General features: G+C 43.3%; 1 protein-coding gene across 2 annotated transcripts in view; it reads right to left on the minus strand.

Moving 5' to 3' along the window:
* The window catches only part of TMEM182 (transmembrane protein 182), a 47,852-nt gene that overhangs the window by 17,358 nt on the left and 5,578 nt on the right, over positions 1-24,916 (minus strand). Inside the window, exon 4 of one of the 2 annotated variants that reach the window (XM_055399758.2) lies at positions 288-425. The exons of the other annotated variant lie outside the window; for it this stretch is intronic. Within the exon in view, the coding sequence (XP_055255733.1) occupies positions 288-425 (138 nt within the window). The remainder of the gene's footprint in view (positions 1-287; positions 426-24,916) is intronic. 2 annotated transcript variants of the gene reach the window in all.

Below are 24,916 nucleotides of genomic sequence, written 5' to 3' on the forward strand. Positions count from 1 at the left end.
TCCCATTTTACAGGTGGAACTTTAACAGGACCAGGGAGATTAAAAGGCTCTTCTTACAGCAGAACTTTCCTGCCTATTGTCTCCATTCACAGAACGTGGATACAATGAGCAAATGGAAAACACAAAGTCCTTGGAAAAGTGTGTGCCACCTAGGCAGCACTCAGGAAATACTGTATGTGCATATGAACATATTACTGACTCCTAGAAGTCTCACCTCTGAAACCAGAACTGGAAAATACAAAGACGTATTCCACGGCTAGAAATCACAGCCTTCACACTGGACGTACCTGCGGCGATGTAGGCGCCTCCCCCGGCTTTGTAGAGAAGGTGGCTGGTGAAGGGTGCTGCGCAGATGATCAGAAAGCTTGCAGTCACCACAGCGACCACCCCCAGAAGCATCAGGACGGCCCAGAAGCCACGGTAAACTGCAGGTCCCAGGAGAAAAGGAGAAGAGTAAGGCACACTTAGATTGTGAACACGGCAGACTGTCGCACAGTAAGTTTCTCTCTTCTCCACGTTTCTAATTCCAGCCCCAGCACTGCTGGGCAGCCTCCCAGGCTGTGGTCCTGAGTTATCTTTGAAACGAAGCCTCACCAGATGACTTTGGATTCAATGAGGCCGAACTTCTATCAACACAAGCTTGGTATTTACACCACGCACAAGCTTAATACACTCTGGGAGCTCTTTTTCTGACCAGCTTATCCATTTAGAAATGGGAACACTCAGAGTTCTAGACAGACTCCTCTTGAGCAAGCTCCCAGATGGGTCACACACAGGAGTTTACACCAAATGGACAAAGACATAAAAAGGCATTCACATCCACAAACACTGCCTCTTACTTCCTGCCAAGATGATGCTTGTACTGCAGTGATCCCTGAGAAGCTGGTAACAGCCCCCCCAGTTTCCTAACAAAAAAGTGGGCTCTTATTTAGATAGTGACTCTATTGGAAAATAGTCTTAAGGTAATAAAAATGACAAGCAAAGCCAAAAAAAAGAAAAAGAAAAAGGTTTGTATAGACTGAGGTTTAAAATAAGATATTTTAAAGACTTACTACTTTCTATTAATATTTGTTCTTAGAAAGATTTAAAATGAAAAGTTATAGTGGTCTCTTAGTCAAGGGTCAGTAAGTCTGAATTAATGGATGTAGCTGGTGATAAATAAATAGTGGATTTGGTGACATACAGTAATCAAACAAAGAGGAATTCTAATGATCATTTTTGAGTGGGATAATTACTGATCCACAAATTCATCATTTCCCAAAGGCTAAAACACAAAAGCAAATTCCTACATGTGTAAATGAGGGAAAGCGTAGCACAACATACTGGGGAAATTATACTTTTTTATGAAAATATAGAAACTTCATAAGAAAGTAAAGAATGATTTTTCTCAACAAGCCCACCTGGCAAATATATATATAATATATATATTTCAACTGGAATATATAAATAAATCAATATATATATAAATCAACTGGAATCTTTAAGAGGAAAGAGGATGGGAAGATGGAATATTGAGGAGAGGAGCCACTGCAGTTAAACAGGAAAAGGAAGTTTACATTTTGTGTGAGTAACTGGGTTTTGAAGGCAAGAACACAAAGGCAGGCTTTCACCTCACACGCCAATGTGCCTCGTGGGGCACGGCTGCTGGGTTGACTGTGTAAGGAGGCACTCTGTGGTTGTATCCTAGCTCCTCAGGGCACAGAGTAGGAAAGTACTGACTGACTTGACTGTGGGAAGTAAGAGGGAAGGCTTTGAGACAAACCTTTGCCGTCCCTGTCCGACCAGAGTTACTAGCTAACAGAGGAGCCTCACAGCGTACACTTCCATGCACCTCATTTACCGCACTACTAGGAGGTGGTTCGGTGGCAAGCAGGGTGTAAATGTCAGTAAGAGGTGGTCTGGGGAAAGTGGAGCATGGCAAATTATAAAGCATAGTACAGTAGAGAAACACAGCTTTTGCAATCAGAGTGACCTGAGTATTCACCACTGACAGTCACTTAAACTTAGGTGTTAGTCACCCCACATCCTGTCCAGTGAGCTCAGGAAGTTAGTGACCTGCAGGACACGTTCTGTACACACACAAAAACAATAATTTGTGGACCTAGCTTGACCATGCAGAGACAAGAACACTCGCCTGCTCAACCTCGAGGAGGAACTGATGATGGAAACATGACATCTATTCGAGGAAAACAAAGAAGCTCTTCTGCCCCTCCCCACTTCTCTTTTGACTATGAAACTGTAGCCCAGTAAGTTCCAGGGTATTGCATTTCTCACTTGTCTGCTTATAAACCTCACAACGAACCTATTGTAAGAAATCGCTTCTTATCTGTCACTTTGCCTCTTGCTGAACTCTTTTCTGCACTGAGACTGACAGCTCTGGGTATGGGAGCCCTTTGGAGCCCCTAAAGTGACTCCTAAGGATATCAGAGGGACTGCGAGAGAAACAGAGTACCTGCTGAGGGTAAGCGCAAAAGAGAGCCAGACTGAAATGGGGCGTAAACGCCCCCAAGAACTGCTGACCCTGAGACCTGCTACTTCCTGCCCTGGTTTGCTCTAGCACAACCACCTGACTTTGGATTCTCAGTCCCTGGGAAAACGCAGGAGCAACAGACTGGTCCTTCTTGAGGGGGCCCTGGCTGCCCGGAGAGTTGTGACCATACAGACACAGCTTCCAAGTGAACTTCCGTACGGCAATCACCACAGCCTTTATTTCTGCCCGCGCCTCAGTGTTCCAGAGTGCGCAACTCTCAGCCTATTTCAGAATTCCTTGGAACTTCCTGTTTCTTAGCTAATTATATTACCTAGTTTGCATATGTGGCACACTTCGATTCCAGAATGGGAATGTTCGGTTGTAATGAAGAATCGTCTCGGAATTGGGTAGTTCCTTCACTGTCTGAAGTAAAACTGAGGCGATCCGAGAATTTTCAACATGAAGTGAATTACGCTGCATGTGTTTTGGGATATTACTAAGTGTGTGACTCTGATAGAACAGTTTTATAAATGAGAAAGCGCTATCCTTCAAATAAGTTTATAGGAAGGACTGAAAACATACATGCAGTAACGAATCAAAAATATTTGTTACTACTATTATTTTTACATGCTTTGTAATAAAATGCTCTTGTCAACAATGTAGTTAATATTTAAAAGATATCTATTAACCTCATGGATCTAGGATAGGGCAAGCTTTCAATTCTAGTACATAGACACTAAAAAGTTTAAAGAATGTTCTTGTTTGGTTAGTGATTTATATACTGTTTAAGACTCCTAGAACTTGAATGTATCTCTGAGAATACTCAATCTGTTTCCTTGTTCTTAATATGAGCCCATAAAAACTGCAAGTTCTGTCTCTGAAAGCTCTGAACTGTGCCAAGTGAAAACATCTCTAAAATTCCATTTCTACCATTAAATAAAATTCAAAGCTCAACTTAAATGATACTGAATTTCTATTAATTCCTTAGACCATGAAGCAAGATATACAATATGAATAGATTTACATGTAATCGACATCATCACAATTTGGATTAATTAAAGGAAAGCTTCATCTGAATTAATCTGTGAGAGGCCAGAATTAACTACTGTTTTCAAAGAAATGAAGTTCTGTTAATTCTAGATAAATTGGTGAACTAACCTAACAAAGTGGTCCTTGGCTGGGTGTTGTAATGAGGAGGAGGATGAATGATTAACAGCAGACGTTGTTGTTAAATAACTAACAACAGACGTTATAGAAATGGTTCTCCTGAAGTACGCAGTTTATTTTCCTAAATTGATTAAACTTTCACCCTTACAGTATTACTTTCACGGGATTCCCTGGTGGTTCAGATGGTAAAGAATTCACCTGCTAGTGCAGGAGACTCAGGTATAATCCCTGGGTCGGGAAGATCCCCTTCTCCTTCCCTGGAGAAGGAAATGGTAACCCACTCCAGTGTTCTTGCCTGGACAATCCCATCAACAGAAGAGCCTGATAGGCTACAGTCCATTGGGCCGCAGAGTCGGACACGACTGAGCAACTTAACACACACACATCATTCCTGTAGATGGACAGAGAATGAACTGGCAGAAAGGACAGACCAAGGAAAGCAGACAGACCAAGGAAAGCAAGTGAGGCAGTTACTACAGCCTCCAGGTGGGGGCTGCGGCTGGTGGGAGAGGGGAAGTGAGCTTCAGTGATTCTGTTGTTAGGGGCGGTGAGAATCCAGCAGGAAAAAGGCTGTCTTCATGGCTGTCTGTACGCCAGCACAGGCTGTTCCGTTAAGGTACCAAGACACCGCGACTGGATTTTGTAATATTTTAATTTACACAACAAACCCTCTTTCATACAGAGCGCAGAGAGGGGAACGTCAATCCAAATGATCACGATTCCAAATCTATAGTGTTTTGATTAATTATTCCGTTGTGTCTATAAAAATGTAAATATTGTCTTTGCAGTTTCAAGATAAACTTCAGTGGCGTTCATTTTGCAAAGCTTGCGATCTTGCCTCAGACACCTCACGAAGCTAGTTCAGAAAGCCAGTGTTGTGTTTCGACACATCCTGGAGCACAGTGTGAAGTGCTATAAGCCGTTCTAAAATGAAGCCAAAACAAAGCACTGCCACCCCCTCCCCTATCCCCGTCGGCAAATGAGGGCCCGCGGCATATGCTGCTGTAGCTTCGGGCAAGCCGCGTCTGCTGCTCAGGCCAGCAAGCCGGCCCTGCTTCTCCACTCACCACTTGCCTTGGCGGCGTCGGGCGGGTCTAAAAATACAGAGATGCCGGCACCGCGGCGGAAAGAAGGCTGCCCGGCGGCCGTGTCTGAGCTCCACGCGGAGGAGTGCCAAGTCACGTGCTCTGCCCAGGCCGTGGATTTTCAGGACAAAGAGAACACTGAGAGGCCCGACGGAGTTTATTTACTTTCCTCCTGTGAACCTGGCTGCGAAGGAGCAGCTGAGAGGCAGAGGGTGCCTCGGAGGCGGGCCCCTGCCACCCCGCCGCGGCCGCTGTGACCTTGGGAAAGGCCCCGACACCGAGGAACGAGGCTTCTCTCACCGGCTGGAGCTGGGGCACACCCACGGTCCTTAGTTACTGTCTGGGCTGCCCTTCAGGCATCCTCAAGGTCGCGGTAGGCAGGAAGCCGAGGTTCTCAGAAGCCAGGTGAAGGACATCAGAACAGGCCACCCCCACACATGCCAGGCTGGTACCAGGGTTACTGTGAGCTGGGGTCAAGTGGGAACCAATGCACACAGAATCAACACACACTTGTAGGAGTTCTCCTTGTCTGACCGGAGGAAGGAGAAACTTCGGGGAAATGAGGACCTCCAGAGGAGGAGTTTTATCACTCCTCCTTGTGAAAAAGACAGCAAGTCAGCATAAGGATGGGTCTTCAGACAAACCTACCAAAACAACCCATCTCGTCTGTTAGTTTCTCTCATATATTTCTCCTGGTCACTTTCCCACAATTTTCAACCCAGGCTCAAATTTCTTTTTCCTTTGTCTTGTCACATCTCCATGTTCATCACTTTGCTAAAAGAAATGTTAAGTTCCCCGGCCTATCAGCTTCTTCAGGTCTCGCCTTTCTACAAAGGCCTCCGTGCGCACACATAATCGTTGAGCTTTCCTCTGTCAATCTGTCTTTTCTGTCTCTATAATGTGATAATACTGACAGCCATCCTACCATACCCTTAAGAGCTAATGCAGGTCAGCGTGGAGTGGAGCCTGGCCTCACAATCTGTCCGAGTTCCTGAAGCCTGCCCATCACTGGACAGCCCTCTGCACTGTCTGGCTGGTGCCCTCCTGCGGGGCAAAGACTCAGTCTGGCCCATCTTTCCTACTTAGGGAAAGCTTTATACCTGACATGCAATGGATGCTCAACAAAATGCGAATAAGCGGATGATTGCTAACTTACCACTCAGTCTCCACTGAAATCTCAATATATACAGTAAAGGTTGGTGAGATAGTTAATGACCATGGGAAAGAACGAAGCACACTCACTCGCAATGGAAACCAATAGGTGGTCTTGGCCTCTGATCACGATGACTGGAGGGGGCCATTATCCCTGGAATCACTACTAGGGAGAAGTGGGCACAGGAAGAGAAGAGCTGGGCAATCAGGTGGGGAGACGCGAACACCCAGGTGCTGGGAGCACCAAGGACTGTGTCACTGTCCTTCCTATACTCCTGAATACCCAGTGCACAGGGAGCTTCTGTAGGTGACCCTGCTGAACTCTAACAATGCCAGCAGAGAGACAGATTTCCTCATTAAATGGAGTCCCTCTTAAAAAGTCAGGTCTATTCCTGAGGAGACCTGCTGTCCTTCATATTGAGCCAGAAAAGGAACAATCTTAGGTTCCCTTTATTCACATACTTTTAAAACATTAAATGTGAACCTGTTTGGAGAAGGCAATGGCACCCCACTCCAGTCCTCTTGCCTGGAAAATCCCATGGGCGGAGGAGCCTGGTGGGCTGCAGTCCATGGGGTCGCAAAGAGTTGGACACGGCTGAGCGACTTCACTTTCACTTTTCACTTTCATGCATGGGAGAAAGAAATGGCAACCCACTCCAGTGTTCTTGCCTGGAGAATCCCAGGGATGGGGGAGCCTGGTAGGAGGCCATCTATGGGGTCACACAGAGTCGGACACGACTGAAATGACTTAGCAGCAGCATGAACCTGTTTACCCAAAGCTTTGGGCAGACAACTGAAAATAAGTAAAGCAAATCCTTGCTTACTTGATGGTGAATATTCTGTTGTAAGTTTCTTAGGACCCCTGAGCCCATATCTTTCAGATGATTTGCCTCTAAAAATTTGTAATACCCTAGACACACATTTCTCTGAGGAATTTTATGGTCTTTTGTCACAGCTGTACATCCAGGAAACTCTCTAAGGGAGCTGACTCAAAAGTAGTTTCTCTGCTTCTCTGTCAGAAAAGTTAGCTTAGGAATTGAACAGCACTAAAATGATTTGATATTTCTCCTCTATTTTTATCATAAAACACCAACAAAAGAAGCGATTAACAACTGAATTAAATTCCACTTTTTCCCTCACCCACGCGCAAACACGGACTGAGAAATCTACCGTGTGCCAGGCACTGTGCTAGGTAAGTACATACTGGTGATGTGCCACGGAAAATGCCCAGCATGTGCTACCAAGCAGTCTACTGGGAGTGAAAGCCGCAGTCAGGTGACTGCCGCTATGCCAAGTGCAAGGGCAGGATCCCGTGGTACACCGCCCAGGAATAAAGAAGGGCACGTCACCCAGTCTTGGCATATGAAGTGCTTCTTAAATGGGAGAGCAGGAATACATAAATGGAGGCAGAGAGCAGAAAGAATGAACAAAAATCAAGGAAGAAAGTGGTGTGTGCAGGGAGCTCAGTGGGAAAGCACAGAGAGGGAAAGCTTTGGGGCTGGGGAAGTGGTGAGAGAGAGAGAAGGCAGGAGGGAGGTCACAAGGGTCCTTGTAGAATGCAGTTGTTCACCAGGAGAACACTTCGGCCCACATTACATGAAACTTTCCCTACAAACAATACAAAAAATCATTGATAAACTTGAATTAAAACAGGCGTTTTATCCACATAGAGCTTTAATCTATCAATAATGACACCATTGGCAAAAGGTTTGAGTCTGGTTTGGGGGGGGGGGTTGTTGTTCAGAGAGAAAGAGAAACAAAGGCAGTAAAACACATACTGCCTTCTCTTTATTTTAAAAATTTACATTTTCTTGAATTTTTTTAAAGGGTAAAATACTTAGAGATAAAGGCACCCCAAAAGAGATCTAACAATACATGGAAACTAGCCTATCTTATGAGTAAAATGTAATGGCAAGAGACCTTATCAAGGACTTGTAATAACAAAAGGGAGTTTAAAAGTTTCTAGGAAGAAAATAAAGGAATAGAGTTGAGAGTCTCCACTGGCTACTGCGGTGCGAGGGCGCTGCAGGCAAATAGGGGCCATCCCAGTCAGCGAACACCTTGGAAGTGAGCTAGCCAGCGTGGAACCCAGGCCTGCCTGGTTTGGGATGTGAACCCCCAAGGGAGGAGTGCTAGCTCACGGGTGTGAAATGACTGTCTCCTGGGGACAGATAAGACGGCTTGTGTCCCTGGCAGGGCAAGCCTGCCTCATTCACTCCAAAACAAACTCTCACACTCTGCTTATTCACCAACAGACTGAGAATCACAATTTCTCCACTGGTCTTCGCTGTTCAAAGTCAGCGTTCACCACGACCTAAACCCCTCTCCCCATCTCTCACTGACTAGGCCTCTTCTAGGGCTCAATCTGAAGGAAAGGGGCAGAAATGCCTATTGGCACCCCTGAGTCTTCACCGACTTGTCTTCTATTTGCTGCGTGCTTTGAGAAGTGATCACTATCCAGCCTCCCTGGTTTTCTGTTTGTTTCCTGATAAAATATGTAGACCAGCAGTCTCAGGAGTCACTTCCAACTTCCCTGGTTAGAGTTTCAACAAGTGAATGGTCAATATTTCCCTTTGATAATGAACTGCAGAGACTGAACTTCCAACTCTCCACTAGAGAAGACCAGCCTTCTAAAACTGCACATTTTAGGCAGAAAACCATTGAAAAGATCAAACACAGCATTCCCATAGCTACTCTGTACATGGTGTAGTGGGGGATCTGGTTTTATTTATTTATTTGCAGTGATAAGATACATCTTTGGAAGACTTCCCTCTGGAGCTCCTCAACACAGCAAGTTATTAGAGCAAATGCCCTTCATATTGTGTCACAACAGCTGTTGCTTTGGAACAAGTTAACACTTTGCTTTCCATAAAATGTGTCACTTTCCTGAACAACACTAGGCCACATGCAGTCTTGGAGCAATGAATCTGAATCCTGGAAAAAGCACTTTATAAAAATCAGTCATGTTTTAAAATAACTACATTTAAAAATCACTTGAGTTTTATTTCTATAACCCCAAACTTGTTTGTAAAGAGCAATAAAGAGAAGAAAAAAAAAAACTCATATTGAGTCACCATTCCAAAACTAAATACAGTAGAACTCACCAATTCTCTAAATAACAAATAGATTTTGTTTTAAACTATATATTGCTTGTTAGAAAAATAAGTCATAATTTCCCCTACAATGTTATCAAGAAGGTGACTATGGAAACAGAGGCATTTCACTGCAGAGCTGAACTCTGAGTTGAGAAACCCAAATGCTCTCGGTTTCCTTGGCTTTGAAAAGGCAGCAATGAATTCTACCTGACAGTATGGTCTCAAGATCCAGGGAGGCAGTATTTGTAAAATAAAGTAGGTGGGTTTGTTCAATGACTGCACATAATAGGAGCTTGTCATAGGAAATGGAATAAGTCATTTTGTTGTGATATTAAAGATCTTTATAAAGTAAATAACATTTTCCTTCTTATATATTTGTCAGTAGATTAGTAGGTTTTAATACACAGAAACAAGAAATATGGATATCAGTGAACAACTGTGAAGCAATGATGATGGTGCCTTTGAGCAATTAACAGCTGCAATGATGGATAAACTCACTGGATCTAATTAATCCCTCATGTCAGCACTGAAATTTATCAAGCAAGACTTACATGTATCATTCACATACTCTCATTTAAAGGTGAAAGAAAGAAAAGAGAGATTACACAAAATGTGATGTATGTGTTAAAGGGAATATAGGGGTAGTGGGCCTGAGAAGAAAGAAATCTAGATTGCAAAGCACGAGGTCATGTTATCGTGGACAGCCTGATCAATTAGAGGGTCAGACCTCCATCCTCGCCTCAATCTACTTCCAGGTAGCATTTGGCCAAGCGTGTCACTCCCTTCTCTTAGAAAGCGCTTCCTTTCTGGTTTGCAGAACACCGCCCTCTCCTGGTTTTCTTCCCTCTTCCCTCGCTGCCCATCCCCAGTCTCCTCTGTGGGTCTCTCCTCTTCTTCCTGACTTCTGAACAGCAGATCATCTTAGGGCTCTGACTTCGGACTGACCTCCTTTCTATCTCACTCTCCAAATGGTCTTATTTTCTTCATGGTTTAAATACACCCCCAAGCAATGTCTCCCAAATGTACACTTTCTGCCCAAAGGGCCACTTTAACTCCAAACTCTGGGACCCCAAAGCCTACATAATATCTCCACTATGTGTCCTGAACTCAACATGTCCGAACACTACCCAAGCTTCCTCTTAGCAATCTATCTCAGCCCTCCCCATCACTAAAAATAACAGCTTCATCCCGCCAGTTGCTGAGAAAGTGTCCTCATTCGCTCTGCTCTTTCCCTCACACCTCACACCAGGCCATCAGTGAATCCGGTCAGCTGTGCCTTCGGAATGTAACTAGATAAAGTGAACTTCTGCTTCCAGGAAGATGAGGCACACATACCTTCCCCTATTGCTTCTTTTAGTCACCATGAAAATCCCTGGTGATCATCTATGAAACAAACAGAAGAGGCAGAAAGACAGGAGAGAAGAAGAAGGCCAACTGGGAAACCTGGAGTCCAAGGAATGACGTAATGGTGAGTTCAGGTTTTCTTTGTGCTCATTCATCCAATACTTAGAGCACAGGGAGCCAATAACTGGGAAACAGCAAGGGACACAGCAGCAGACCAGCCCCCTGCTGGGGTCATGTCAAAGAAGGAAGGGAGGTGAGGCTTTTATCACCACCAGGTAGTAATGTTCACTGCATATGGAAAAGCAAGCAACACAGAAATGCCAACAATCACAGTCAAAACAATTTCCAACAAAAACAGTTTGGTTTGATCCCTGGGTCAGGAAGATCCCCTGGAGAAGGAAATGGCAACCCACTCCAGTGTTCTTGCCTAGGAAATCCCATGGACAGAGGAGCCTGGTGGGATACAGTCCATGGGGTCGCTAACAGTGGGACACGACTGAGCAACTGAACCATCACCACCACCAAAGAACCAGGTAAGGGACTGCCTATCAAAGCAAGAAACTTCTAGAACATAACCACTTGACATAAGTCAAATACCACAGAGGACTTCCCTGATGGTTCAGTGGTTAAGAATCCACCTGCCAATGCAGGGGATACAGGTTCAATCCCTGGTCCAGGAAGATTCCACATGATGCCCGTTTACCACAACTACTGAGTCTGCACCCCAGAACCCACACGCCACAAGTACTGACCCCATGTGCTGCAACTATTAAAGCCCATGCACCGTAGAGCCCGTGCTCTGCAACAAGAGAAGTCACCACAATGAGAAGCCTGCACATCACAACTAGAAAACAGCTGTCCACATGAGGCAAGTATCTGTTATTAATCTCTCATTTAAGTGCTTTCTTCTCTGCAGTCACACTGTGTTTTTTCAGTCTTCTAACTTTATTGAGGTTTTCAATGGCTAAGTCAAAGATCTGGCTTCATTTTTAAATGAGGTCATACCAAGAACCAGAAAAATCTCAACTTCAATGGAAAAGATCACTCAGTACATGGCAATTTAGACAGAGATGTTAGAATTATATAAGAAGGACTTTGAACGAGTCATGATAAAAATGTCTCAAAGAGTAAACATGTATATGCTGACCCAAATTGAAGAGAAAACAAAAGTTACTGGCAAATAAAATATATAAAAAAGAACAAAAAGGAAAATTTAGAAATGAAAAAATAGTAGCCCAAAATAAAAATGCAGTGGATGATCTAGACAGTCTAATGGCACAGAAAAGAGAGATACTCTAAAAAAACTTCAGATAATTCAAATGGAATGAAATTTTTAAAAATCCAAGTAGCCCTTAGAAAGGCAGGATAAAGAAAAGAGAAATGAAAAACAGAGAGAACAAACAGAAAACAAAAATTAAAATGGCAGGGCTAAAATCAATAATAATGTTAAGTATAAATAGTATGAAAAAAAGTAGAAGCGTTAGTCGCTCAGTCATTCTAACTCTTGCAGCCCCATGGACTAGCCTGCTAGAATTCTCCAGGCAAGGATACTGGAGTGGGTCGCCATTCCCTTCTCTAGCGGATCTTCCCGATCCAGGGATCAAACCCGGGTCTCCTAAGTTGCAGGCAGATTCTTTACCATCTGAGCCACCAAGGAAGCCCCATACACTAAAAGTGTAGACTTTGCCTTAATGTGTATGTACATAACAACACAGTATTAACTATGTGGGGCAAAAACTGATAGAAGTTAAAAGAGAAGAGGATAAGAAGGATACACTGTTAAATTGGGAGACTTTCAACACTTCTCTATCAGAATGGACAGATCCATCTGGCAGAAAATCAGAAAGAACACAGCCAGGCTCAAAAAGGTCATCAGTCAACTGGATACACAGTTGAAACCCTGGAACGACATGGGTTGGAACTGCATGGGTCCACTGATGTGGAATTTTTCAATAAATATGCAGTTGTCCCTCTTAAGCCATCAGGTCCACATCCATGGATTCAATCCAGATGGGTTTACTGTTCAGTTCTACCAAACATTTAAAGAAGAAATTACACCAGTTCTCTCTCTACAATATCCCAGAGAGAAAGAAAGCAGATATACTTTCTAACTCATTCTATGAGGCCAGTGTTATCCTAATATCAAAACCAGGCATTTATAGGGAAAGAAAAGTACACTCAATATCTCTCATGAATATAGATGCAGAAATCATCAACAAAATATTAGCTAACTGAATCCAACAATGAGTAATGATACATGATGATCAGGTAGACTTTACCCCAGGTATTCAAGGCACCTTCAACATACAGAAATCAGTTAATATAACCCATCACATCACCACATCAACAAGGCTAAAAAAGAAAAATCACACGATCGTATCAGTAGATGTAGAACAAACATTTGACAAAATCCAACACCAATTCATGATAAAAACTCTCTAGGAATGAGGGGGAAATTCCTCAAGTTGATAATGCATGTTTAGGAAACCCTATAAGCACACACAGACAGCTAATATCATTCTTAATGGTGAGAAACTGGAGCGTTTTCCACTAACATTGGAAATAAGACAAGGATGTCTCCCCTCACCACTCATTTCAGCTTCCCTGGAAATCCTAATTATGCTATTAGATAAGAAAAGGAAACGAAAGGTAAACATATGGAGAAGGAAGAAATAAAGCTGTCTTTGTAGATATGATTGTCTATGAAGAAAATCTGAAAGAATCCATAAAAAAAGAAAAAAAAAACTGCTGGAGTGATTATAACAAGGTTTCAGGATACAAGGTTAATTTACAAAAAAAATTTTTTTTCATTCCAGCAATAAACAAGTGGAACTTGAAATTAAAAACTTATAATTTACATTAAAGCCCTGCAAAATAAATATTTAGGTTTAAATCTAACAAAATATATATCAGATTTATATGAATAAAACTATAAATCTGATGAACAAAAGAAAAGATTTAAATAAATGGAGAGATACTCCATGTCTAGAGTAGTAAGATAACATTATCAGGCTGTCGGTTCTTTTTAACTTGATCTAGACATTCAATACAACTCCAGTCAAAATCCCAGCTGGTTATTTTGTAAATATAGACAGTTGATTCTGAAATTTATATGGAGAAGCAACAGACCTAGAATAATACAACACTGAAGAAGAAAATCACCGTGGGAAGACTCACACTACCTGTCTTCAAGATGGACCAGGAAGCTAGAGTAATCAAGGTAGTGTGGTGCTGGCAAAGGAGCAGACACACATGGATCATTGACAGAACAGAGAGCCCAGAAACAGACCCACAGAAGCATAATCAACCGACATTCGACAAAGGGGCAAAGATAATAAAACGGAGCAGAGAAAATGCTGCTGAAACAAGCGGACATCTACATGCAGAAAAAAAGGAATCTAGAATCAGACTTTACACTCTTCACAAAAATTAACTGAAAATGGATCGTAGACCTAAAAGTAAAATGCAAAACTATAAAATCTTTAAAAGCTATTACAGGGAAAACCTTTGGTATGGTGATGACTTTTTAGACGTCCTTGGGTATAAGTTGTGACTTTTTAGATACAACACCAAAGAAACAATCCATGAAAGAAATAATTGATAAGCTGGACTTCATTAAAATTAAAAGCATCTGCTCTGTAAAAGACAATGGCAAGAGAATGAAAAGACAAGCTACAGCTTGGAATAAAATATTTGCACAAGACAACTGATAAAAACACTGATCTGAAGTACATAATGGACTGTTAAAACTCAATAATAAGAAAACAAACACCTTTAAAAAAATGGTCCAGAGATCTTAATAGACACTTCACATAACAGGGCTCATATCTCCCCTACCTCTGCACCCCCAGGCCCCTCGGTCTCCAGGTTCTCTCCCTATCTTATGTTTCTCTGGACACCTGTCATCTTCCAACGTACTATAAAATTGGTTCCCTTTATGCCACTTTTTATGCCTCCCCTCACTAGAATGGCACCCTCATGAGGGCAGGGATTTCCAACTCTTTTGTTCACTGTTGTTTCCCAGAACTTAGAACAGGGAATACACACAGTGTTTGTTGAGTCCATTTTAATCAACACTGTCACATAAATAGTAGCCAATCTTGGCCAGTACATGTGGTAATATTAACTCTCATGTACTAGGATGATGGGGATCGTGACATTAATAATGAGCTTTTTTTAATGAAGTCCTTATTCTTGACCAGAAACTGTACCAAATGCTTGATGTGGTCATACACACACACGCACACACATGCATGCACTCAGATAGCAGACAGCATTCCACTAGGGAGAAGCTAGGATGAACTGACATGCCTTGGGGATGACTTCTTTAGGGTGCTGTAAGTCAGTGCAGCATATTAAGAATGACTGACATTTATTGAATACCAAAGACATGGCAACCGCTATGCTAAGCATTTGTACTATTCTCTCTTTCTATTTTAACCACTGTATGAGGTTGATATTAAGCTTATCTTCCTTTCACAGACAAGTGAGGTGAATCTGGGGGAGACCAGAGACAGGAAGTCATGGCTCCAGACAGTGAATGCAGACATGCTGACTGAGAGCTCAGCTTGCAATGCCCATAGGACCTGTACCAAGAGCTAGTCCCTGTGCTGAGCACTCTGAACAGCATTTATCTAGTTCCCAAAAGAGGGGTCAGGAAACTGTGACAGTTTAGCTGGTGGCAGCCCCATTCAACTCAGAGCTGTCAACTCAAAACACACATCACCTTTTCTGTGCAGACTCCCTGTCACCGAAGTTAATACTGAGGTCCCCTCCACACACACTCCTTCTCCTTTCATTTCTCTCCGAGTATGTGACTGGTTTATTTTTTGCCTCCCACTGCAATGAAAGCCCCACAAGGGCAAGAATTTAGGGCTGGCTCTAGAGCACCCAGAACAGTGCCCAACATACAGCAAACAATAATTTTTTTATTCAAATTTAGTTAATACTGTTTTCTCAAAAAAGGTCTGAAGCCTGAGGCAGAAGCGATGCTGCTGCTGCTGCTGCTGCTGCATCACTTCAGTCGTGTCCGACTCTGTGTGACCCCATAGACAGAAGCCCACCAGGGTCCCCTGTCCCTGGGATTCTCCAGGCAAGAATACTGGAGTGGGTTGCCATTTCCTTCTCCAATGTGTGAAAGTGAAGTTGCTCAGTCGTGTCCAACCCTTAGCAACCCCACAGACTGCAGCCTACCAGGCTCCTCCATCCATGGGATTTTATAAAATCGAGGCCAAGATGGTCTTCTTGCTCCTTTCTGGCTTAAATATCCAATGTAAAAGAAGACAGAGGAAACTAAGCATTATTTGGGGTTCAGACTTGGAGCTGGACACAGAGTGTGGATAATACAGGTATAATTCTGAAGAGGAGCTTGGGCCCTGGGTAGGCAGTCTTGGGGACGAATGTCTAGAGTGTCCTAGTAGTTCTCACTGAGGTGGTTCTGTGCCCATCCAGATACCCCAGGAAATTTGGCAATGGTTGGAGATGTTTTTGATGGTCATACCGAGAGGTACCACTGACATCTAGTGGGTACAGACCAGAGATGCTGCTAAATGTCCTACAACGCACAGGACGGTCCTCCCACCACAGTCATATGGCCCCAGTATCCACATGCCAAGGCTGAGAAACCCTGGTCTACGGTGCCAGGAGGTGTCCTTTCATTAGAGGGGGTTTCCACTTGTGTGTGTAGCTGACAGCATCACAGACGTTACTGACACCCTCTGTCCAGGTGGCATGCAGCCTGTCCTCTGGGAAGGGAAGCCAAGGTACACTATTGTAAATGACCAAACAGTCTTTATAGGGGCTTCCCACGTGGCACAGTGGTAGGAGATGCGGATTCTATCCCTGGGTTTGATCCCTGGGTTGGGAAGATCCCCTGGAGGAGGCCATGGCAACCCACTCCAGGATTCTTGCCTGGAGAATCCCATGGACAGAGGAGCCTGGTGGGCTACAGTCCATCGGGTCGCAGAGAGTCAGACATGACTGAGCAACTGAGCACAGAAGGTATTTCCAAATAACTAGGTACTTGACATTTGTGAACAGAAAAGAAAAATAGAGAGAAAGACTGAATTGTATTTTCTATTAAACTTTGCAGAGCATGCTTTTTTTTCTCTATACAACTAACACAGAGCAGAAGTATTTAAAACTATCTTGCAAATTTACGACAATGTCCAGAATCATCGTGTTCAAACAAAAGAATTGGCAAATAAGATATGCTACACCAGCATACTGGGATTGCAAGTAGAATGCGGGGGGCGGGGGGAGACATTCCAATGAGATTAGTATCCTATGACATGTTGATCTGTCTTCTCAATTGTTTAAGCATTAACCCTAGACTCAAATCTTAATTCAGTTGTTCACTGCTTCAAGCTGTCCAGTACAAGGGCATGCATTTTTATGGTTTAGTCTGCCCTGCAGAGTAAAGCATGGGGCTGTTTCGTGGGGACCTGCAGCTTTCTAAAAGGCTGTACTCTTTGAGTTTCTCTCCCAAGGCCCAGGGTTGGCTAACGGTAAAGGTCTCCACTTCCTTGCTGCCCGGCTCCCCGGACACTTGGTGTGAGGTTTCACGTTCTGTACTTCTGCTTCCCTGCCCCTTGAGGAGGATCACCTTCTGACCTCTCTCGGGAGAAGAGGAGGAGAAGCCTGGGGCAGGGCTTGGCTCCCAGGAGGATCTGCTGTCAGAATGTGCGGGAAAATGACAGAGAAAAAGCACTACCAGGGAGAGAGAGCTGGGCCCTGGGCTCAGCCCCAGGGGATGGCCCATGCACAGAAAGGGGGACACAGATCAGAAGGGCTGGGGTCTCAGGCCAAGCCAGCAGCGCCTGCGGGTCTACATGTCAAAGCAGCTGGCTTCACGGGCCTCCCCTTGGTGGAGAGGGAGCTACCAGGGCTCAGCAGAATCTCTGCATCATCGGGGTATTCAACCCCTCTTGCCTCTTCTCGTCCTCATCCACTCCACGCCTGCACCAAGGACAGCCTCGTTCTTCCCAAGACTCGCGCCTGTGCAGACCCCTCTGACAGAACACCAGCCAGCCATCGCCTCGATTCTCCCTGCTTCTCTCTTTCTCCTTCCTGGACTGTCTTTGCTTCTTTCCTTTTCCTAAGTACAACTGATATTTTACCACCTTCTTTACTATGACCCCTCTTAAAGATCATATTGTATCAAAAACCATCTCTGCAATTCTTGGTATCTGTTATCCTAATTAAAGTCTTTTAAATCACTTGGCAGTCCTACACATCAAGGTACTTGATGAATTATTTCAAACTGGTATTCCACTATCAACCCAAATTTAATGTGTCTAAATCCAAACTAAATCCCCAGTCTTCACTTCAAAACAGGCCCTCTCCTCCTGATTCTCATATTTCCGTCTTCCTACCACATTTTCTTAGTTGAAATATTTCACGGTACAGTACTGGTTGGCAAGCAATTTTGCACCTTGGTAAAATAATAAAAATGCAATTTTATTCCTATCTTTTGATTCACATTTATATAAATATAATCCAAAAAACTAACATAAATTATGACAAATGTTACACACATAAAATTACTTTTAATGTGGAGGTGGCAACTAATATTTAAAATCTGAGAAACTATTAGGCACAAATATGGAGAAATATTAGCTAACTTAAAAGTTAAAAAATGAGATATATGTTTGTATTTATAATGATCAAAACAATGTACAATATGCATGTTAAAAGGACTGGAAAGAAATACACTAAAATAATATTTATTGTCTGGAGGAAAGTGACCATTTTATCTTGACTGTATGTTATTTAGTAGTTATATCTACTACTGTGGGCAGAAATCCCTTAGAAGAAATGGAGTAGCCATCACAGTCAACAAAAGACTCCGAAATGCAGTAGTTGGAGGCAATCTCAAAAATGACAGAATGATCTCCGTTCGTTTAGAAGGCAAACCATTTAATATCACAGTAATCCAGGTATATGCCCCAATCAGTAATGCTAAAGAAGCTGAAGTTGAACGGTTTTATGAAGATCTACAAGACCTTCTAGAACTAACACCCAAAAAAGATGTCCTTTTCATTATAGGGGACTGGAATGCAAAAGTAGGAAGTCAAGAAACACCTGGAATAACAGGCAAATGGGGCCTTGGAATACGGAATGAACAGGGCAAAGGCTAATAGAGTTCTGCCAAGAGAACACACTGGTCATAGCAAACACCCTCTTCCAACAGCACAAGAGAAGACTCTACACATGGACATCACCAGATGGTCAATACCGAAATCAGACTGATTATATTCTTTGCAGCCAAAGATGGAGAAGCTCTATACAATCAGCAAAAGCAAGACTGGGAGCTGACTGTGACTCAGATCATGAACTCCTTATTGCCAAATTCAGACTGAAATTGAAGAAAGTAGGGAAAAACACTAGACCATTCAGATTTGACCTAAATCAAATCGCTAATAATTATACAGTGGAAGTGACAAATAGATTCAAGGGATTAGATCTGATAGACTGAGTGCCTGAAAAACTATGGACAGAGGTTCGTGACATTGTACAGGAGGCAGTGATCAGGACCATCTCCAAGGGAAAAAAAAAAAGGCAAAAAGGCAAAATGGTTGTCTGAGGAGGCCTTACAAATAGCTATAAAAGGAAGAGAAGCAAAAGGGAAAGGAGAAAAGGAAAGATATACCCATTTGAATGCAGAGTTCCAAAGAATAGCAAGGAGAGATAAGAAAGCCTTCCTCAGTGATCAGTGAAAAGAAACAGAGGAAAACAATAGAATGGGAAAGACTAGAGATCTCTTCAAGAAAATTAGAGATACCGAGGGAACATTTCATGCAAAGATGGGCACAATAAAGGACAGAAATGGTGTGGACCTAACAGAAGCAGAAGATATTAAGGAGAGGTGGCAAGAATACACAGAAGAACTATACAAAAAACATCTTCATAACCCAGATAATCAAGATGGTGTGATCACTCACCTAGAGTCAGACATCCTGGAATGCAAAGTCAAATGGGCTTTAGGAAGCATCACTATGAACAAAGATAGTGGAGGTGATGGAATTCCAGCTAAGCTATATCAAATCCTAAAAGATGATGCTGTGAAAGTGCTGCACTCAAGATACCAGCAAATTTGGAAAACTTAGCAGGGGCCACAGGACTGAAAAAGGTCAGTTTTCATTCCAAAAATCCCAAAGAAAGGCAATACCAAAGAATGTACAAACTACCACGCAATTGCACTCATCTCACATGCTAGTAAAGTAATTCTCAAAATTCTCCAAGCTAGGCTTCAACAGTATGTGAACCATGAACTTCCAGATGTTTAAACTGGATTTAGAAGTGGCACAGGAGCCAGAGATCAATTGCCAACATCCGCTGAGTCATTGAAAAAGCAAGAGAGTTCCAGAAAAACATCTATTTCTGCTTTATTGACTATACCAAAGCCTCTGACTGTATGGATCACAACAAACTGTGAAAAATTCTTCAAGAGATAGGAATACCAGACTACCTACCTGCCTCCTGAGAAATCTGTATGCAGGTCAAGAAGCAACAGATAGAACAGACATGGAACAACACACTGGTTCCAAATCGGGAAAGGAGTACAGCAAGGCTGTATACTGTGACCCTGCTTATTTAACTTATATGCAGAGTATATCATGCGAAATGCTGGACTAGATGAAGCACAAGCTGGAATCAAGATTGCTGGGAGAAATGTCAATAACCTCAGATATTCAGATGACATCACTCTTATGGCAGAAAGTAAAGAGGAACTGAAGAGCCTCTTGATGAAAGTGAAAGAGGAGAGTGAAAAAGTTGGCTTAAAGCTCAACATTCAGAAAACTAAGATCATAGCATCTGGTCCCATCACTTCATGCAAATAGATGAGCAAACAGTGGAAACAGTGACAGATTTTATTTTCTTGGGCTCCATAATCACTGCAGATGGTGACTGCAGCCATGAAATTAAAAGATGCTTGCTCCTTGGAAGAAAAGTTATGACCAACCTAAACAGGCATATTAAAAACCAGAGACATTGCCAACAAAGGTCTGTCTAGTCAAAGCTATGGTTTTCCCAGTAGTCATGTATGGATGTGAGTATTGGATTATAAAGAAAGCTGAGCACAGAAGAATTGATGCTTTTGAACCATGGTGTTGGAGAAGACTCTTGAGAGTCCCTTAGACTGCAAGGAGACACAACCAGTCCATCCTAAAGGCAATTCAGTTCAGTTCAGTCGCTCAGTCGTGTCCGACTCTTTGCAACCCCATGAATCACAGCACGCCAGGCCTCCCTGTCCATCACCAACTCCAGGAGTTCACTCAAAGTCACGTCCATCGAGTCAGTGATGCCATCCAGCCATCTCATTCTCTGTCGTCCCCTTCTCCTCCCGGCCCCAATCCCTCCCAGCATCAGAGTCTTTTCCAGTGAGTCAACTCGTCACATGAGGTGGTCAAAGTATTGGAGCTTCAGCTTTAACATCAGTTCTTCCAATGAACACCCAGGATTGATCTCCTTTAGAATGGATTGGTTAGATCTCCTTGCAGTCCAAGGGACTCTCAAGAGTCTTCTCCAGCACCACTGTTCAAAAGCATCAATTCTTCGGCGATCAGCTTTCTTCACAGTCCAACTCTCACATCCATACATGACCATGGAATAAACAACAGCCTTGACTAGACGGACCTTGGTTGGCAAAGTAATGTCTCTGCTTTTTAATATGCTATCTAGGTTGGTCATAACTTTCCTTCCAAGGAGTAAGCATCTTTTAATTTCATGGCTGCAATCAGCATCTGCAGTGATTTTGGAGCCCAAAAAAATAAAGTCTGACACTGTTTCCACTGTTTCCCCATCTATTGGCCATGAAGTGATGGGACCAGATGCATGATCTTTGTTTTCTGAACATTGAGCTTCAAGCCAACCTTTTCACTCTCCTCTTTCACTTTCATCAAGAGGCTTTTTAGTTCCTCTTAGCCCTGAATATTCATTGTAAGGACAGATGCTGAAGCTGAAACGCCAATACTTTAGCCACCTGATGGGACAAACTGACTCAATGGAAAAGACCCTGATGCTGGGAAAGATTGAAGGTGGGAGGAGAAGCGGATGACAGAGGATGAGATGGCTGGAGGGCATCACTGACTCAATGGGCATGAGTTTGAGTAAACTCTGGCCGTTGGTGATGGACAGGGAGGCCTGGGGTGCTGCAGTCCATGGGGTCACAAAGAGTCGAACACAACTGAGGGAATGAACTGAACTGACGTTATATAAACTGAATTACATCTTATTCAGAGAGCAGTTTCTTTATCAGCCTAGATGCCTCTAGATTTCTTCTGTTGGCTCTGAATTTACATGTTAACTCTTTAATATCATTTATGCCCACCAATTCCTCTTGACCTCTGTTGCCCCGTCCCTTGTCCTGGCCTGATAACGTCCAGGGAGGACCGAGATGCTGGTCCGTGAGGAGTATCCTGTAGGTTGGTCCATCAGCCCTCTGAACTCTTCTCCCGCTCCGTCTCCTCTTCCTCTCCTCCCCTGCCACAGGGCCTGGAAAGCAAGCAACTCCAAGCCCAGCCCAGCAAGGCCGTGTGACATGGTTCTGACGAGGGAAGCCTTGGCAGAAATCTACTGGAGAATTCCAGGGACACGCCTGTTCTCCTGAAGATGGGAGAACACGACAGGGGCTGTCCACCTGCCAAGGATGTGGGAGAAAAGACAGAAAGGCCAGGGCCCTGACAGCACCGTGATAGCAGCTGCTTCTGAACTTCTTACTGTGGGACAAAAGTAACGCTCATTCTTCAGTTGCTATTTGTTTTTGGCTCCTTCCAGCTTCATGAGCTGCTGACTAACACCTTGCCTAGTTGCCTTCCTGCTTCTAGTCTTATACCATTCACATCACCCTACCTTTTTTTATAAGACTGAAGAATGAGCAGACCAGAAAAGAATAGTAAATAAATATTGGCAATAAAGGTAAAAGAGAGCTGACACATGAAAACAATGTTGTAGACCTAAAAAGATTACCAGACGTATGAAAAAACAATTTTAAGAGTAAACAAGGTCCACTGACTAGAGGTTTAAAAATTCCAACACACATCAGTAGTTATTCAAGGCATCAGTGTCAGCACCACAGTACAGTCTAGTTAGTGCAGACTCTCAAGAAATATTAATTCTACAAAAATATTCAGTCAAGAGTGGAAACAACGGTGAGTCAAACGTAAAAGACATTACAGTTGTGGAGTGTAGAGTTAAATTGGGAAGGGATATATGAACAAAACAATTCTGCAGTAAATATTTAAAACCTGTGCTGTACATGACGAAAGGAAAGCATGGGTTGTACAAAGGAAAGCCTGGTCTAGCCTCCGTGTTAGAGGGGGAAAGGGCAGCAAGGAAGTCCTCCTTAGGAACTGAAGTCTGAACTGTCTCGGTGGGTGATCCTGACTCATCAAGGAATCGGGGAGGAGGGCGTGGGACGAGGGAGGAGCGCCTGGGGAGAAGGACAGACACCTGTGGGCCCTGCAGTGAGGACAAATGCTGATTCTGAGCAGCTCAAAGAAAGCCGTGTGGCCGGCCTGAGTCCCCATGTTTGTTCCAACTCATCAGGAAAAAAAACAGAAATTATGTTCAATATATTCTACTTCATAAGAAAGCCTTTTCCACTCGGAAGTAATAAAGTTAAAATAGTTTATCGCTGAAATTACAAACTGCAATTTGGCACTGTCCTTTCATACAAACACTGAAGGATCTTCCAAGTATCCGGCTCTATGCTAAGTGCCAGTGATACAAATATGAGTAGGTCACAGTCTGCGCCTTCGGGAACGGCAGTAAACAGTGGCGAGACCGGGGAAATGAGCAGTTGCAGTTAAGTACAAGGAGCACCTTGGTGGGTGTGGTTCAAGGCCAAGGGGACGCCATACAGAAACGACTGATTCACTCAAGGGTTGAGTTACCTTGAAAATTAATCTATGTTCAGTACATCATCACCCGATGTTAGCAAATTAATGGACTATGACTAAATTTAAGCATGACACAAACCAGAAAATCTGAATTCTGACAGATATCGAGAGGTAATGAAACTGTTTAATGGACTTTGAAGTACACAGTCCTACTTCAGAAAACAATTCTGAGAATTAGATCAGCCCCTCTAAGCTTGGGCAACCATCCAAATAACAAGATTTGAACATAACTGGATTTTAGAATATGCGTTTGAGATTAAAACAAAAATAAAGGAAACAGTGAATTAGACCAGACTGTACATACAAGTCAGGATCAAACAGAAAGGTAAAAAAAGCCAACATAAGTTTACTTTGTTCTTTTATTGAGATCCAACTAAAAGCCTTTAAAAGATTTAAGAGTAATAACTAAAATCAGCCTTTTCATTCACTGCAGTTGATAAGATCATCAATAAACAAAACCCAGAGGCTTGGACCTTAGATTAGTTCTGCCAGTGATCAACTGTGTGAAGACAGAAATCACATGGTTTCTGAGTCTCAGCCCCCTTATCGTGAAATAAAATAATTTCAACAGTAATGTCCAATAATTCTAAAATAGTCTTTCCAGAAAACTATCCACCACTGTATCATTTTCACTGATTTCAGTATTAGCTACCTGTAGCTGCTGCTGCTGCTGCTAAGTCACTTCAGTCGTTTCCGACTCTGTGTGACCCCATAGACGGAAGCCCACCAGGCTCCCCCGTCCCTGGGATTCTCCAGGCAAGAACACTGGAGTGGGTTGCCATTTCCTTCTCCAATGTATTAAAGTGAAAAGTGAAAGTGAAGTCGCTCAGCCGTGTCCGACCCTTAGCAACCCCACGGACTGCAGCCTACCAGGCTCCTCCATCCATGGGATTTTCTAGGCAAGAGTACTGGAGTGGCTTGCCATTGCCTTCTCCGTAACTGTAGCTGCTGCTGCTGCTGCTGCTAAGTCACTTCAGTCGTGTCCGACTCTGTGTGACCCCATAGACGGAAGCCCAATCAGGCTCCCCCGTCCCTGGGATTCTCCAGGCAAGAACACTGGAGTGGGTTGCCATCTCCTTCTCCAATGTGTCAAAGTGGAAAGTGAAAAGTGAAAGTGAAGTCACTCAGTCGTGTCCGACCCTTAGCGACCCCACGGACTGCAGCCTACCAGGCTCCTCCATCCATGGGATTTTCTAGGCAAGAGTACTGGAGTGGCTTGCCATTGCCTTCTCCGTAACTGTAGCTAGCTAATGGCAATTTTGCCAATGATTTGCCTGGCCACAATACATCAGATTTCACAAACAATACTTTTAATTTTCCCAAGATAAGTTGACAAATGTATTGTTGTTGTTGCTTAGTTTCTAAGTCATGTCCAACTCCCGGCAACCCATGGACTGTAGCCCACCAGGCTCCTCTGTCCCTGGGGTTTCCCAGGGAAGACTACAGGAGCGCCATTTCCTTCTCCAGAGGATCTTCTCGGTCCAGGTGTCAAACCTGTGACTCCTGCATTGGCAGCGGGATTCTTTACCATCTGAGCCATCAGGAAATCCCAGCAAATGTATAATGCCTGATAATTATGAAGCTATGAAGTTGACAAGTAGTTCTGGAGTCTAGTGAAATCTCATGGCTTTATCAACTAGGAAACACACACTCTCAGCCAGATTGAATCTTTTTGATGAAGTCTGTATCTTTCTCTTGGAT

Source organism: Moschus berezovskii, chromosome 11 (genome assembly GCF_049115385.1).
Source record: "Moschus berezovskii isolate FMDL1 chromosome 11, NW_MosBer_1.0, whole genome shotgun sequence".
Classification (NCBI taxonomy): Eukaryota; Metazoa; Chordata; class Mammalia; order Artiodactyla; family Moschidae; genus Moschus; species Moschus berezovskii.